The sequence below is a fragment of the Canis lupus genome, chromosome 12 (genome assembly GCF_011100685.1).
Source record: "Canis lupus familiaris isolate Mischka breed German Shepherd chromosome 12, alternate assembly UU_Cfam_GSD_1.0, whole genome shotgun sequence".
Classification (NCBI taxonomy): Eukaryota; Metazoa; Chordata; class Mammalia; order Carnivora; family Canidae; genus Canis; species Canis lupus.
This window is the reverse complement of record NC_049233.1, coordinates 72121201-72139364: the sequence shown is the minus strand read 5'-3', so window position 1 is coordinate 72139364 and position 18164 is coordinate 72121201. Positions and strand designations below refer to the sequence as shown.

The 18164-nt window shown below is 43.6% G+C and overlaps 1 protein-coding gene across 1 annotated transcript in view; it reads left to right on the top strand.

Annotated features, from left to right (window-relative positions):
- Positions 1 to 14080, top strand: part of FRK (fyn related Src family tyrosine kinase) — a 96310-nt gene extending 82230 nt beyond the window's left edge. The window contains exons 5-8 of the mRNA XM_038555010.1: positions 3875 to 4033; positions 10299 to 10480; positions 11742 to 11907; positions 12299 to 14080. Coding sequence (XP_038410938.1) covers positions 3875 to 4033; positions 10299 to 10480; positions 11742 to 11907; positions 12299 to 12498 — 707 coding nt within the window. The 3' untranslated portion in view covers positions 12499 to 14080. The remainder of the gene's footprint in view (positions 1 to 3874; positions 4034 to 10298; positions 10481 to 11741; positions 11908 to 12298) is intronic.
- The last annotated feature ends 4084 nt before the right edge of the window (positions 14081 to 18164 follow it).

Here is an 18164-nt window from a genome sequence, read left to right as displayed (position 1 = left end):
AAGTAGCTTTGGTTTAACCAAGGAATCAATAGGGCTGTTAGATGTTGGCTTAGGGGCATCATGGAGAAAGTTACTGAGACCGCGAAGGGGCCCTGAAGTGAGAAGGTCTGGGCCCCTGTGGTGTCATAGTAGGAGCTGAGGGTCTGGCATAAGATAGACCTGAGTTCAGCCGTGGCTCTGGCCTCTGTGACATTGGACAATCTATTAATCTTTCGAATCTTGTCATCTGGAAGTGGGAATTATAGTAGTTCCTACTTCACAGGGTTCTGTGAGGACAAATTGAGTCAATGTGAGTTCTTTTCTTTCATTGTAAATTTATTTTTTATTGGTGTTCAATTTGCCAACATATAGCATAACCCCCAGTGCTCATCCCGTCAAGTGCCCCCCTCAGTGCCCGTCACCCATTCACCCCCACCCCCGCCCTCCTCCCCTTCCACCCCCCCTAGTTCGTTTCCCAGAGTTAGGAGTCTTTCTTGTTCTATCTCCCTTTCTGATATTTCTCACTCATTTTTTCTCCTTTCCCCTTTATTCCCTTTCACTATTTTTTTTTTATATTCCCCAAATGAGTGAGACCATATAATGTTTGTCCTTCTCCGACTGACTTATTTCACTCAGCATCATACCCTCCAGGTCCATCCACGTCAAAGACAACCTACAGAATGGGAGAAGATATTTGCAAATGACCTCTCAGATAAAGGGCTAGTTTCCAAGATCTATAAAGAACTTATTAAACTCAACAGCAAAGTAACAAACAATCCAATCATGAAATGGGCAAAAGACATGAAGAGAAATCTCACAGAGGAAGACATAGACATGGCCAACACGCACATGAGAAAATGCTCTGCATCACTGGCCATAAGGGAAATACAGATCAAAACCACAAGGAGATCCCACCTCACCCCAGTGAGAATGGGGAACATTAACAAGGCAGGAAACCACAAATGTTGGAGAGGATGTGGAGGAAGGGGAACCCTCCTGCACTGTGGGTGGGAATGTGAGCTGGGGCAGCCACTCTGGGAAACTGTGTGGAGGTAAAAATAGACCTGCCCTATGACCCAGCAACTGCACTGCTGGAGATTTACCCCAAAGATACAGAGGCAGTGAAACGCCGGGACACCTGCACCCCGATGTTCACAGCAGCAATGTCCACAGTAGCCACACTGTGGAAGGAGCCTCGGTGTCCATCGAAGGATGATGGATCAAGAAGCTGTGGTCTCTGTATACAGTGGAATATTCCTCAGCCATTGGAAACGACAAATACCCCCATTTGCTTCAATGTGAGTTCTCAACACGTTCGCCTCAGCGGGGATGCTGACGGTCCTCGAGGGCGGGTTCGCTGGTGCAGGAGTTCCGTCTCAGCATTCACACCTGCCTTGTAAAGTGACGGAGAAGCACTTTTGAGTGACCAGATGTCACGTGAAGCCCTCCAGGCGAGGACGACCTATTCCAGCACCTGGGATCTTCTCGATCACTGCATACATAGTATTTTGAATCCTAATCTTGTTCACAATTGAGCCTAAGTTTCATTTCCCAATCCAATCCTTCTTTTCCAAAAACGAAGCAGCTAGCTATCCATCCTAACATTGTTCTCTAGGGAAGGCTTTCTGGAGGTCAAAAGAGAACAACAACAACAACAAAACATCACATTTCTTATATTAAAAAAAAAAAAAGCCACGATAGTTTTCTCTCCAACAGGAATAATTATTATTGATTTACAGTGCAATAGCAGCAAACAGCTTTGGTGATTGGTTAAATGTCTTCACTTCACTGGGGCCATTAATCAATCTTAGCAGCTATTTATTGCTTAGCAGACTACCACGCAATAAAGACGAGCCTGAAATCAACTCCCACAGTAGCTTTGACAGGCAAAAATTAATATTTAATGTTGCATTACTAGCTGGGTTGAAATTGGGTCTCTGCTGTGCGGCTGGTCAGCCGTAACCAGCATGGCCAGGGAGTGCTCGGAGCAGCCGTCACCCGCAGAGGCTTCTGGTGTCCCGGGGCCTGGCTCTTGTGCATGGTCTGATTTGGCAGTGATTCGAGTGTCCTGCATTTCATGAATCTGATGGCCACCGAAGCATTAGGGTAGAAACATTCGGTATCTACACATTGCCTGAGTGGTGATCACAATTGCTGTGACCGCTGGAAGCTTCATGAGTCAGATTATTTTGAGGGCGGGGTGGGGAGACTCCCATGATAACCGTAGTCGGCCATAGGCCAAACTAATTGAAATAAGAAGAAAGTCCTTTATTATGTTTTAGGCGCCTCCTTTATTCTCAGCCCCCTTTTGCCACTGTGATTCAAAACTTTAATCCTATTTGATTATGTGGAGCAAACCCATGATAGGGATGGAAGTGAGGAAGCACGGAAAATCATGATGGAAATGAGACTAGGTCATTTTTTTTCTCTACTCTCCCTCTTTGAGTCCTTGCCCCTCCCCTCCGCAGTCTGAGAAAATACTTATAATTGATCCTTTTGGTTTTTCCTAGAGTTTGCATATTAATAATAATACAAATAACGGCCAATAGTCATTGAATATATACATGCCCAGTATTGCTGTTTCCTGGTGACGATATTGCAATATCGGTAGAGTTACTGGCCACGTTTTGCAGACGAAGAAATGGAAGTTCAGAGACCCTTGGTGACTTGCCGAAGGTCACACAGCGAGCTAGGATTTGATCAGAATCTGGAATTTGACGAAGGCTGTGTTCTGGAGGTCGACGCTCTCAAGGGAATACCAAAGGATAGACTGCCCAGACGCTTCATGTGCGATGATCTGCAAGTCACATGTGACTCTTCCTGACTTCATATTAATGAACAAGTTGGAGCGTTATCTCAGAATGTCAAAGCTTTTCCATGCCTGGGTTCAAATGTCAATCATGAAGGTATTTCATGAGAAACAGGTGAATGGAACAGTCTCTTTGAGCATCAGGGGAAATGCTATTTGCACTTTCCACAGCAAAAGCTGAGATGCGAAATGACAGCGTTCCTTCAATTACAGGAATGTCTCGGAAACATCATATCCTAAAAAATAATGAAAGATTTTAAAAAATTACTGATGAAATGTAAACTCCAGCTATCCTTCCTCCTCTCAGATTTTATTTGTTGTTAACTACTTGACGCTTTGCATGGTAAGAGCTGAGCCATTAAAATAGAATTTAATTGTAAGTGAGCCTTCAAAATAGGTCCCAGGACTGTCTCCCTTATCATTTTGTTAAGCTACTAAGAGTCTGATCACAGATGCATTAATATAGGAGAAAAAGTTGAAGATCCATTTCAAGTTAGACATATAAGGCTGGGGGGAAAAACACTGAGTTTTGGGTAGCCCTCGAATGTTTTCTACGTGGTCCATACCATCTATCCCTGTAGAAGTAAGGACATAAATATGGCAGACAGTCACGGCTTGAGGATGGTTATCCAGCTGTCCCCACAGTGGGGACCAAGGACAGGGCAGCGATCAGTTCCCTGGATCCTGGGCCGGAAAGCTCTGGCCGCAGTAATTAAACATTCAGTGTCCTCCAGCCTTCATGGCAAGAGAATGTCTTCTCGTTGTGTTCTCAATTTGCTGGCCTTGTTTTATCAATTAGACTGTCAGTTCACTTCTTTTCCCCTCATTTTTCATATGGACCTGAAACAACCCCTCTTCACCTGCGGGTCATAACACATAAATTACACACCCTTGATGCACCCAACATCGGTTATTAGGTTGCCCGGGCCGGACCGAGTCTCTTCTTTGATAAATCTGAAGATTTGTGACACCAATGCTCTTCCTTTACTGAGAAGCAGGAAGCAATCTTGGTGATTCCCACCAGACTGCTGTGAGGATAGGAATGCCTCGATAACATAAAGTGATTTCCTCCTTTTCTTGTTTCAGGTTCAATGGATCCAAATGACTTCCTGAGGGAGGCACAGATAATGAAGAACCTAAGACATCCAAAGCTTATCCAGCTTTATGCTGTTTGCACTTTAGAAGATCCAATTTATATTATTACGGAGTTGATGAGACATGGAAGTCTGCAAGAATATCTCCAAAGTAAGCTAAAGACTTAATAAAAGGAAAAAAAAAAAGAGGAATTTAGTTTAGCTAGTCCTATAAATGTCAATTTAGCAAGCCTTCTATAACCCGAAGGATATTTGCTGTGTGTGTATCTATGAGAATGAATGGCTTAGCATTGAGTGGCTCAACGACATTTTAATAGGATACACACCGTGTACCAAAAAGAGGGAAAATATTCATGTAGTGAAGAACAAATTGTTCACAGTAGGCATATTGGATAGAGCACGAACCTGAAGAATGGATGTTTTTTACATGATGCTTTGTTTCCTACAATAACTAATGGAACATCAGTCATGAACCTGTTTATTCTATGGCCCAGAATTAGGGGACGTGGAATACTTTTGGGGAAAAGAGAGGTACCCTCATTCTTTTCCCGTCGCCGGTGTTTGGCAACCTCGTACTGGTTGGGGTTTAAAATACTTCCACTGCTAGGCAACATTAGAATTTTCAGACCGAAGAGCAGAAATATCCTATTGCTTTATTTCTGCATCTGCTTCCTGTAGTCAGAGAAGACTTAAGGGCACTGTGAAATTTTGATGTTTATTACAAATGAATAATTTAATACGCAAAAATATAATGAGTATTAAAATGAGATGTTCAAAGTAGTGGAGATCAAGTACTGAGAGAATAATTCATGCTTAAAAAAGAGACTTTTTCCTATGCTTTCCCGAAATGTCAGAGTGGGATTGATAGAACGTGTATAGGTAAAGGGAGGTGAGAATAATAGAACAAAGATATTAGAAGGATAAGAGTATTCTCTGATTTCAGGGTGACTTATGAAGCTGGTGGTATTAAATTGCAAAACTGGAGAAGAACAAAGAACATGGGCCTGTTAAGTGCTGTTTAAAAAATATGCCTAGCTCCTTTGCATAAAGGTCTCGAATTTAACAGTGTCAGAATGTGTCAGCGACCAGAGAAAGACTAACCTCAGCCATCGGACCCCTTTTGCCAGTTCCCAGGGACATCTTGAGTACGGTGGTCATCTTGAGTCATCTTTGACAAACATGCTTGGTCAAGGTCACTTGTGCCACTCACGGTGGTAAATCTAAACGTCAGTTCTCGGTCCTCAGACCTATTTGCAGCATTTATTTCAATGGACTTGAAGTAAATGGAAACCCTTCCTTCATTTGGCCTCCAGGCCACTTCACTCAATGGCTTTTCCTCCCGTCCTCTTTGTTGGTTCTTCTCCTATCTGTGTAATTTCTCTCATCTCTCGGACCTCCCAATACCTTGGAATTTTGCAACATCACTCCTTCCCTTCCGAACCTCGGTCTCAGGGCCAAACAACATTTATGTATCAAAGATTTCTCAAATTACATCCCTCCATTACTTCAGAATCATAAGTCCAGCTCCCTTCTTGACCACTCTACTTGAATGCTTCTCCGGACAGCACAGGTGTGATGCAGCAACACCCCCTTCCCCCAAATCCCAGAGGCACTTATTCCTCGCTCATGGTGCATGTGCAAAATGGATGGGTTGGTGGTTCAGGTGTTTTGATCACCTCGGTGGAGGAATGGGATGGGACCAATCTCGTTCTGGCTCTTAGAGCTCCAAACCAGGAGATGAGAGATGACTTCTGTGCCCTTTTTCATTTGGTCAAATCAAGTCAGGGGGAATAAGGAAGTAGAATCCTCTAACATAGTTGAAGAGGAGAAAAAAAAAAAAAAGGTTTGTGAAGAGCCAGAATTTCTACTACATGTGTCCGTTGAAAATCTCAAAACCACGTGCCCCGAACTGATCTTCTATTATCCCCAGTAACCTGCTACCCCTGTGGTCTTTCCTTCTTTGACGATGTCAACACTCAGCCTAATGTCTTGGATCGTCTCTACTTCTCGCAGCTTCCATCTAACCAATCAGCAAATCCAACTGACTTCTTTCAAAATATGCCAAGGACGTTGCCACCTCTCAGCACGCCCACGCTGGTCCAAGCCGTCATGAGCTCTCTCCTGCAGGTGCCGCAGCCTCCTAAGTGGTCTCCCTCCCTTGGTGCTTGCTCCTCCCAGTCTCTCCTCAACACGGGAGTTGGAGAGATCCTGCTAAAATGTAAATCAGACCGTGGCCCACCTCAGCCCAAAGCCTGAGTGACGCTGGTTCTCTCCGTACAAGGTCTCAGGTGCTGCATGGCCGGCTCTCCATTGCTCTCCGACCACATCTCCCCCAGCGTCTCCTGTGTTCACTGTGTGTCCCTCCCTTTCCCGCTCTTCCTGTCTTCCACGTGTGCTTTGCTTCACGCCCTTGGCACTTGCTCCTCCCTCCCTCTGAACCTTCCTTCCCTTAATAGCCATGAGCTCACTTCCTCACTTCCCTGAAAAGTCTTTCCTCAGAGCTTCCTATTATGGTGAGTCCTTCACTGGTCACCCTCTGAATTCTAAAATTTAACCTCCTCCTTCTACCTCTTTGTAGCCTTCTTTCTTGCTTTTGTGTTTTCTTAGCTGTTGATCATCTTATAATGTGGGACTTTGTTATGTGGCCTTATTGTAAGTATCTTCTAAAATACAACTCTTTGAAGACAGAGATTTTTCTTTGCTTTCATGATTGTGCAGTGTCAGGCACATAGGAGGTGTGCACTAATTAATTATGTGTTGACTGAATGAATGAAAAAACTAAAAGGGAAATTGAGTGAGGCTATTCTGAACCTAAAATGATCAGGATTCAGGGTTTGAGCCTGTTCTGAGACTCTTGGGTCAGCTTGATAGGATCCACTTAGGAATTATGGACTCCTTTGGCATTGACGATTTTTGAGGTCTGTTGATGTATTATTCATGGGTGAGCACATATCTTGTCCTATTCTGGGTTGGGCCTTTCAGGGTCAAGTTTACCAAGGCCTTCATTTGCCAAGAAACTTAGTAGCCACGAGGAATAATGAAGAGATGCTCATTACGGACGATCCCTTCCCAATCAAGAGGGCTTACATTCAATTGAGTGATCTAAAGGTGAATCTGCCACTCTTAAGCAGCCCATCGCGTTAACTGTTGTACGGTGAAAGACTCTTGAGTAGCGGAACATAATTGAAAATATTTTCTTGTTGCAGACGTAAGTTGTCACAGGCCGGTGAACCTTTATATCAGTTTTGACGACTGGCTGTTGTATCAGAAGCGTGTTCTGAGGTTTACTTAGCCAGTTCCTAGGCCACTGCATTCTTTCAGGGTAGAAAATGTGTTATTACTCAATTTTCTTCTCTATTGTGCCTGTCAGTGAAAACTTTTTATATCCACTGTAATAGGATTAGATGTCGTATTTGATAGTTGAGATGACATAGGTATTTTTCTATAGAACCATCTTTGTAGTCCCTAAGCTTGGCTAAATATATATATATATTTTTTTTTTGTAATAAATTTCTCCAAAATGGAAGAGGCTTGTCAAAAACTTTAGTATTGAGGGTAATGGATGTCAGGTATTTCTTACTGAAATTTAAAGAGAATAAATATCTGCCTTTTTTTGTGCATTCATACATATTTTTAAAAACGAAAGTCAGCATGTTGTTCATCATTGTCCATGAGCTTGGACATGATTGGTCATAAGTTCACACCTAAGTGGACTGAAGTAGGCCGGGAGTGTTTTCATCGAGATGCTCTTTAGCCAACTCAAACCGTAGCCCCAACACTCAGGTGCTCAGCAATCATGTGGGAGGCAAGTTTTAGGGAGGAGTATAGAAATGTTTTTAAGAGCATGAGATTTCAATCTCAAACATGTCTGAACTTGAATCTCCGCTCCACACCTTCCTCCCCATTCTTCTGAGAGGCAGAAACTCCTATGATAGGGGCAAAAAATAACAATACTTACTTCATATAGTTCTGAGTATAACATGAGGCGATGTAGTGAAAATCAACCATGTGGGATAGTGGTAGGAGAAGTGCTTGTATATTCAATTTTTTTCTTTAAAAAAAAAACCCACCGTATAGTATTTACCATGTGTCAGGCATTTTTCTTTCCTTTTAAAGATTTGGTTGTTTGTTTATTTATTATTGATTTGAGAGAGAGAGAGTGTGCATGAGTGGCAGGGGTGGGGGGAGAGGAACAGGAGAGAGGGAGGGAGTGAGGAGGGGGAGAAGCGGACTCCGCGCTGAGTGCAGAGCCAGAGGTGGGCCTCGATCCCACGACCCTGAGATCATCACTGACTAAGGTCGATTGCCTGCTTAACCCCCCAGGTGCCCCTGCCAGGCCTTTGTACGAGTGTCGTACAAGTATTAACCAAGTTCATTCTTCTGGCAACCTGGTGAAGTGAGAATACTTATGGTCACCATCATTTTCATCTCATGGTGGAAGAAGCTGAGGGATCATCTTTTACTGAAAAAAAAAATGGCATCCATAAAAAGCACACATTATGTGGTATAATTGAGCATTAATTAAAAGTGAGCGAGTCGACAGCAGCACAGCCGCTGAACGAATCAAGAATGAGAACCCCCGAGTGCCACCTCCTTGGCAGCTCCTCACCGTCCCGAGGGGCCTGGTTATTTCTTTCCCTTAACTTGCACGTTCCTCTCCCAGCGCCCCGTTGTCTTCCCTTCTTGACTGGGGTTTGGGAGTTGGCTTCTCCTCTTGCTGCCTCCGTGTCCTCAGCTCCTGTTCTGCCCTCGGCCTTTATCCCCCATCTCCAGTGACATTGCTCTCCCTGCCTCTAAGGTCACCAACGCCTCCCCAGTAGCATTTGGTAGGTGCCTTTCCGACCGTGTCTTGCTGGACTGTGGAATTTGGCAGTGGTGGTGACTTTCTCAAGACCTTTGTTGGGATGCTCCCTTCTGGTTTTCCTTCTACTCTTCCGGCTGAGGCTTCTCCGTTTTCTTGGAGGTTCATCTTCCTCTGTCCTCCCTAAATGTCCGTGTTCCTCATGATTCTATCACTTCCTAAGAGTCTCACCTGCTCTAATGGTTGAGTCCTACCCATAAGCTATGGTTGTTAGCTGCCCGCCCTCTCTTGGGCTCCAGACCCATGTGCCTGTCTTCCTTTAGGCGTTTCCATCTGGGCGATCCGCATGCATCTCTACTTTAGCAATTCCTAAGCTGTTCAATTCTGTTTAGGCAGCAGCAGAGGTAATAAAAACAGGTAGGAGCTACTGAGTTCTTTGTAGGCGCCAGGCTCTGCTTCAAGTGCTTTCCACGTACTGACTCATTTCACTTCTCATTCTAACAACTAATACCAGACGGTAATTACAGCCGCCACTCTACAGGTGAACACACTGCGGCACAAGGGCGTCAAGCGCCTTGCCCGAGGTCAGGAAGAGGCAAAGCTCAGATCCAGACCCTGGCGCTCCAGCTTCAAGCCAGTTTTCTAACCCCCGAGCGATTGTTGCCTCTCACGTTAGAAATTGTGTCTGAGACTCTTGACCGTGAAATTCAACGCGCTTTTGGTAATATTTGCCTTATTGAGTCAGGGGTGATGATGGTTTGGATTTACATGAGACCTTTTTAATTCTCCAAAGATCTGAAAACATCTACTAACAGGATAGCAGCTAAACAGTACCCAGGGACGCCTGACACCGCACAAAGCAGCGCAGAGGCACTTTGACCTCTCTACTAATGATCACACAGACTCTGCTGCTTGACTTTCCTACACTTAATTATATAGGATGCGTAGTGGTAGAAACTATGTCTATTAAAGGCATGATCATGCCTGGAGAGATGAGCAAACTATTTCTAAAAATAACAGGCTTAAAAGGGGAAATAAAAAAAAAGTGTATCAAGCTTAATGGAGCACAGATATATGCGTTTTATAACTACCGATAGACCATTTTTGTTAGTGGGCTAGTTTTTAAGAACAATATGATAGGAAAAAAAAATGATGGAAGAATGAGAACTTTTCATCGGCTCAGCCATGCAAATTAGCATTATTTTATAGCTTCGAAGACTAAAACAAACTATGAGATGTTTGAAGGAGCTCTAGAGGCAACCACGCAAACTCTTCCATGAAGCGAGGACTCAGCCATGTGTGCTATGGAAAACGGCCACAGTTGGACTCTTTCAGATGTTGAGAGCTGGGTTCGAATCATGGGATACCATTGTTTCTTTCTGTGTGTACGGGGAGAGAGGGCCACAGCCTCGGGGTGTATTTGGACTCTGAAAATTGTTGCCTCATTAACCTTCCCAGGAAATGGATGGTCTGTATTCATTCTATTTCTTCACTCAACAGATCAGTGCTACGGCGCTTCATCCCCCTGGTAGCTCATTCATCGCACTTCTCAGAACGGACTTCAATAATTCACATGTTCCCCAAGATAAATGTCTTACTTTCTCTTATTGCTCAGATGACGCCGGAGCAAAGATCCACCTGAACCAGCAGGTAGACATGGCCACACAGGTTGCCTGCGGGATGGCTTATCTGGAGTCCCAGAACTACATTCACAGGGACCTGGCTGCCAGGAATGTCCTGGTTGGGGAGCACAATATCTACAAAGTGGCAGATTTTGGACTGGCAAGAGTTTTTAAGGTGAATTTCGTTTTGTTTCAATTAGGTGTTGGCCCGGGTCAAAAGCCTAACGTGCCAGCAGCAGACTCATGGTTTTACTGTTATTCTTCAACACAGTGTTTCCCCCAGTTCTGTGGTCCCACTTCAGTAGCCCAAGGCCTTATAGATAAGCCATCTCCTGTTTCTATTTCTGTTATTGTTGTTGTTTTCTTTTTTAAAATTTTATTTAAGTTCAATTAATGAGCACGTGATCTGTTATCGGTTTCAGAGGTAGAGGTCAGGGACTCCTCAGTCTTCTATAACGCCCAGTGCTCATCGCATCAGGTGCCCTCCTTCTTGCCATCACCCAGGTACCCCGCCCCCTGCTGTTTCCATGTCTTCACCAAGGAGAGAGAAACAGAGAGAACGATGCCTAACCCGATGGGAAAGTATGTGATTAAGTTTGAGGTTGAGTGAACGATCTGCTTTTCAGTACCGGTAGGCTCTGTTGATGGGCCTCGATGTTCCTGACAAAAAGCAGCGCATTTTGCGAAGTTACCCCTAGATCCGCCTCTGCCCACTTAATGCTAAACGAATATCCGTGCTGCCAGAAGTCTTCAGCAGTCGCTGACTTTTGAATCCTGCCCCTCTCCCCATGTCATGACGTCAGGCCGAAAGACAGAGAGATACAAGAGATACGCTAGTAGGGGTTTTGGTCTGAACGTAGTTTTTCATTTCGACACTGTGCCCTACGAACATGGGTGTGGAACGTGAACCACAGCATATAAGTGATTCTCTTTTGATCTTCATGAAGTCATCATCTCTTTTTAAAATAAGTTAATTAGAACCCCAGTGACTTGATATATTAATTTAAATCATTTGGATCTTACTTTTCAGTATTAGGAAGTGGTAACACGGTCATTATTAAAGGCAGTGGCTCTTCAATACCAGAAGTAAGTCTGAAATCAGACAGACTTTGCTTTCATTTTTTTTTTTTTATTCACTAAGGACCAAATGCTAAAGACCATCACACATGAGTTCTCCCCTAGGTAGTAGGGTGCACCTGTCAGTGGTATTTTTAGCACATAGTAGGCCCTTAAATAATATTTTATTGACTTCTCATAGATTTCTCAGACTTAGAAGCCAGGTTTGGACTTTGCTACTGTAATTATCCATTGAACTGAGCTCATTTTGAACCTCTTTTCCTCTAAATTTTAATGTGAAGCAGGTTACAGATGAATGAGGGCAGGAAAAAAATATATATATCAATTGAACTTGGCTTGATTCCTTAATGCATTAACAGGTAGATAATGAAGACATCTATGAATCCAAACACGATATAAAGCTGCCAGTGAAGTGGACTGCGCCTGAAGCCATTCGTACTAATAAATTCAGCATTAAGTCCGATGTGTGGTCATTCGGAATCCTTCTTTATGAAATCATTACTTATGGCAAAGTGCCTTACAGTGGTGAGTAATTAATTCTGAAGTGGGCCTTTCTGCTGCAGGTCCCTTACTTAGGTGTGACTTTAACTGCTTTGCCCAGACTTGGAGGGCAGAGTTATGGGGCTGACCACACACCACATGCCTGTGGGAGCCTAAGAGATAAAATTTGATGACGATGATTTGCATTAATGAGGGGGTTTATTGCCTCTTACTCCTTTGCTCTGGAATTGCGGCCTTATAGACACCTCTGGCTGCAAGATTTGGTTTAATCTCTGCAGCCTGGGAAGGGGATGGTCGACCTCCTAGCTTCACCAAGGAAATCCGTTTGCTTTGTAATCTTGAATATAGTCATCTATGAGTTGACGGCCCTGACCTTTAACTTGTTTTTTGTTGGTCCTATTCTATGATTATTTAGGCCTGACAGGTGCTCAGGTAATCCAGATGTTGGGTCAAAACTATAGACTCCCTCAACCTCCTAACTGTCCGTCCCAGTTCTACAACATCATGTGGGAGTGCTGGGATGCAGAGCCGAAGAACCGGCCCACATTTGAGGCCCTGCTTTGGAAATTTGAAGACTATTTTGAAACAGACGTTTCATTTTCGGATTACAAATAACTTCGGAAAATGAACACCGAAGAAGAACATTTAATAATGAAGTAACAAAGGAGTGCAATAATCAGTCCCGAAGTGCAACCTGATTAATCAACTGCCAGGAGAGCTAACCTCGACACGCGCAAGGGATGGGGTCAACCGGGCCACGTACTATGAGAAAGATTCTATGTGCGTTTTATTGACTGGGCAACACCGCAGGACAGTCTCCGATGGCGTCAAAATCAAACACATCAGCACAGCTCTTTTCCTTTTAAAAAATACTTACATTTCTATTTATTGTTTGAAATACCGATCAAGAGGATCAACAGATGATAGTCAATTTTTACTCAGTGACTGTTGTAGCATTTTCCTGTTTACTGATTAAAGTGGTTATTCATTATTCCTCGGGTTGCTGCATCCCATCAGCCTGTTATTATGAAGGAATCTGATTGCTCTGCTGCACAGCAGGACCTGTGCTTTGAGATTTTTTTTTCCCCCTTTTAAAATATCCTGTGACTACAATGATGGTAAAGCCATGTTAAATGACTTGATTGTACTTGGAGTAATTGCACATATTTTTTTCCCTATGCATAAAAAAATGAAACAGCTGTTGCGAAAAAGAATGAAAATTTCTCTCATTTTGTAGAAGGAAATGATGGGAGTTCTCTATACCTCAGTATGTGTGATCTGAGAATCATCCACATTAGTTTTAATCTCCTAATGTTAAGAATCGGATTGCAAGGCGGATGAGTTATTATCTATGGAAATATGTGAGAAACATTGAATAGCCCGCAAAACCTGAGAAATAAGGATAAGATAGTTTGGGAAAAATGAAAGGCGAGCACTAGGACTGCTGTGGCTCAGGTTTCTGAGTAATCCTAAAACGATGGACCTTTGGCGAGTGGGACGGAGCTTTAAATGGATTACAGTCCAGGTCAAGCCCAGTTTTAGATCCAGAGGCTGGGAATAGAGTCCGACCCTGGTTATGGAGCCGTGTTTTCTGTCTGGTAGGACAAGAGGGCTTTGCTCCTCTCAAGTGGGCACGGACCTTTGTAAGGATGTTACTGTGTCGAGCTTTGTGCCCCATTAGACGCCGAGGATGGGTCCTGAAGATCAAGTGCTATTCAGAGGTCTGCGCTGTGGAGCCACATGCACTGAACAGGCCCCCAGGAAACCGGCTTTGAAGTCTGTTCCATCACCTTTGGAGCAGAAGGGCCCACGGGAACAGTGGTGGGGCCACGCTCCAGGCGGGTGACGCCCAGGCCCCCCTGTGCTCCCCGCGGCCTGGGGGACACGGGGCTCCGGGCAGCGGGCCAGTGGCCCTCGAGCGACATGGCGCCACTGCCCTGCACCTGTCCGCCCCCCACGGCCGTCCCCGCTGTCACTGTGGGAAGCCTCTCCTGTCCTCCTTGCAGGGGCACCACCGGTCTCGGGGCGCCTGGGCGGTGCAGTGGGGCAGGTCTCCCCGACTCCTGCGTTCAGCCCCGTGGTGCTCTCGGGGTCGGGAGATCGAGCCCCGCACCGGGCTCTGGCCCGGGGAGTCCCCTTCTGCTCCTCTCCCCCGGGCTTTCTTTCTCTCGAATAAATACATAAATAAATCTTTAGAGAAGGTTGTTGTTTTCCTCTTCAGGCAAAGGGGGTACGTGCCGGCGGGCAGTCGACTCAGCGGGACGTCGTGTGCCCATGGCCTGCGGTCGGCTGGGCGCTGAGGCCGGCGTGGGGCCTGCCTTCCTGCGGGGGCTGGACAGGTGCCACTCGGAGCACCGCCGTGGGCGTGTCACTCACACCTCTCTGGCTCCAGATGGGCCCTATGGGCCCCTATTGATAATCGAGCCCCTTGACTAATATATATATGTTATATATATATATATAGTATATATCTTATAAGGTCAACACTAATAATATAAAACAGGAAAGATTTGTAAGATAAGGTCAACACTAATCATATAAACCGGTCGACTGGGTGTAGGACAACCATGTTTATTTAAAGTCAGAGTCTAACTGTGAAAATTCACCTGCTGTGTAATCTGTCTTTTTGGAGCAGCTAATAACAATACATTTCTTAGTAGGATCTGATTTTGAAATGTATAGAGAAGGTGATCCTTTCTGGTTTTCATAACACCTGAAACCGCTTCAACTTACTATGTTTGGTTCTTGGAGACATTTATGTTCAAGGTTCTGTCAAAGCAATCTATTATTCTTGTTTTTTGCCTGATGGATCACGGAGAAAAATAATGGATTCAGTTATGAGAAGCAGTAATAGATTTTTTTTTTTTACGCTGACATAAATTTCTTTCCCTGTATAGAATAAAAGGATTGGGAAAAGATAAGTCGAATTTTCCTACAATGAGCCGGTTCTTGTTAGATTTACCTCCCATAAATTGCAGTGAAGCACTTTCTATGTAATGTTTTATTTATGTAATTCAGTTATTTGGAGGAGGTGGTGAGGGATGTGAGTACATCATTTCATGTGGTATTTCAAATCTCTTTTGACAAAAACCTAAGAATTTTTGCAATAGGAAAACTTCAAAATTCCATTAAGCCTCTTTTAAGAAGGTTAGGAAGGAAATAGGTTTACATTACCTAAGGTCAAAAGAGGCACAGAGTGGATTCCTAATGGCTGTGGAGCCTGAATATCGTATCATCAAGAACAGTAAAATCGAAGCGACCAACCATCTGCAAATGGGGCTGTGGGGCATGTGTGGGGGGAAAGGGGGCTCTTAATGGACACCCGAGAACAAGAGCAGGCAAGTATGAGGCGGGGCCCCTTGGCGACACCACTCACAACGCATGTGACTACTTGGATCAACTGAACCGGAAGGGGTTCTTGATTCTCTTGATTCTCCCACTGCCCACGGGGAACCATTGCCCTTGGAAGGATGTCATACGTCCCCCAGCTGGAGCTCCCTGAGGATGCAGCGCCCAGCCGGCGGCCCCTGGCTTTGCCCAGCAGAGGCCCCGTCTGCAGTGAGGGTTTCCATAGTCTAGTTGAGCATATGGTTTCTGGACCAAAAAGCCTGTCTGATAGCGTGTCTGTGTGACTTTTTTCTTTTTTTTTTACTTCTTTTTTATGTATTTTTTTAAATTGGAGTTCGATTTGCCAACATATAGCATAACACCCAGTGCTCATCCCATCAAGTGCCCCCCTCAGTGCCTTTTAAGGACTTTTTGCGACGATACATTATGTGAACTGAAATGGTGATGATATGGGGACTCACCTTGTGTGAATGAGTTCTCCCACTGAAAATGCCCTCTCTCTCTCTCTCTCTCAAAAAAAAAAAAAAAAAAAAAAAAAGAAAGTAAATGAGGTTAGAATACCTGGGTATTGGAGTTGCCCACGAGGTCATCTGGAATGTTCAGTTTTCTGGTATTTCCTTGACGTCGTTATGGAAAAGTTTTGGTCTATAGTTTCCAACATGATCCAAAAATTTAATGTTGTAGTATTAAAAAAAAAAAAAAAAAGCTGGGTAGTTTGGTGGAGAAAGAATACTTTTAAGTCTTTTAAATCCATGGCTCCAGTAATATTTTAATTTTCATAGTGTCATCTTTTTACTGCCTACACTACATCATTAAACTCCTTCAGATTTTTCCTTTTTTATATGAGGGAAGTGATGGTAAATCTCTTAAATTATTTATTACATTTAGACATAAACTAGAGAATAAAAATAGCATGCAAACCCTGGATTTCGGAGCCTGTACCAGTTTAGCTGCGATCTGCACTTGGATGGCACATCTACCTAGGAGTTATAAGGTTCAGTTATAAGGCAAGAAACACCCAATTATTTCCATTTACTCTTCTTGCCTGAGTAGTTTATCCATTAGTCATCGGAAGTAACAGATTTCAACATAACATCTTTTTCATCCTCGTGGAATATAATCAGCTCTTCCAGAAAAGGGTAACAAATCTCAAATCTGCGTTAAGTATCTAGTTATGTATATTTCTGTGCAGGGGATTCAAGTCATATAACATAATAACCCTGAAATTGTATGTTAGGGGAAAATGGGTTAAAAGCAACTAAAATTGCTAGGTTTGGAAGAAGCCAAACATTGTGTTGTAGTAATCCTCTGGGATTTTAGAATAGAGGTTTGATTGTACCTTATGTGATGGATAAGGTTGCTTGATATTAACCAAATAGCATTTATATTTTAGGGTCCACACAATTTCAGGGTAAAGGATATTATAGCTCTTAATAATTTTTCAAAATAAGCATTTAATTATGATTCAGAAAGTGGGAAACGGCTGATTAGCCAGATTCTATACTTTAAAGTTGCCACAATGAGATGTTTATATCTAAAACAATGAGTATTTCTATGTTATATGCTTTAATAATACTTATATTGTCCAATTACATGTGAATGTATTTACCTGTGATTAATACATATGCATCAAAAAGGATAAAAACGGCTTCTTTTAGGGGCGCCTGGCTGGCTCAGTTGGTAGAGCATGAGACTCTATTTCAGGGTCGTGAGTTCAAGCCCCACATCGGGTGTGGGGCCCACTTAGAAAAGAAAAAGAGAAGACGTCTTTTAATTGTACCACTTGTTATAACGCTATCACTTATCTTGGTTTAAATGTAACTCATATTTTAAAAATTTCTGTTTCTGGGTTCTTTAAAATGCTAAGGCAAAGGCTTTTCTTGAAAATACATTTTACCCGAAGGGTTCTATCTCTATTTACGCAGGATATTTTCATTATGCTGGTTGTATCAAACTGATTATTTTTAACTTGCCTTTTAAAAGTTGACTTCACTGTTTCAGAGATCAAGTTGGTTGTGTGCCCATGACGTAAATTTGATGTATTTTGTAGTATTTAAAACATTTCCTCGGTTGACCACGCTAAAAGGGCTTCCATGTGTATAATGGGGAAAGTAAATCCAGGAAACAGACCTTGCTTATGCCACATGTCACCTGCTTCATGTCACCTTTATCAGAGACCCAGGCTGATGGAGAGAGCCCAGCTCTATCAGTGGGGGTGCGAGCTCTAGTGGGTCTCATGTTGGCGATTGAATCCTTGGGCCCAGAAGATACATACATTGCTTCTGCTCACAACTAACTCATTGACCATAACCACACGGTTTCACCTAGACACAGGGAGCCCTGGATGTGTAATCCTACCGTGTCCCCAGAGAGAGGGCACCAGAACTACTCAGCGAACAGCACTAAACACTATCACAGCACATTAGAACATCATGTAATTTTTACATGATGCTGAGTGTTGGAAGGCCACGTATACTTACTTACCCATTTCTTTCCCTTAATCATTGTATTCAATCATTGAGCATATATGGATTGCCCATGAGTAGCAGACATTGGGCTACACACTCAAATAAAGCTGTGCACAAGAGAGAAAAGGATACAGTCTATCGGGGGAGATGGACTGGAGTATGTGACTCTCAGCTCACAAATCTATGTGCACCGCTGCAGCTTCCCATTTTTCTCCCCAGGAATAAACTTACTGTCTATAAGCTACTATCCTGTACCTGTTCTCTCTTGCTTCTTAATAGAAGAAACTGTTTTCTCGGAGTCCAGCTAAAAGATCACATTTCTCAGCCTTTTCTGCAGCCTGGGGTTACCAAGGAGACGTAAGAGAAAATTGCTCAGAGGGACTTCCAGGAAGAATCCATAAGAGGGGGACAGAGAGCTGGCATGGGCTTTTTCTTGTCTTTTCCTCTTCTGCACCATTTTAGGCC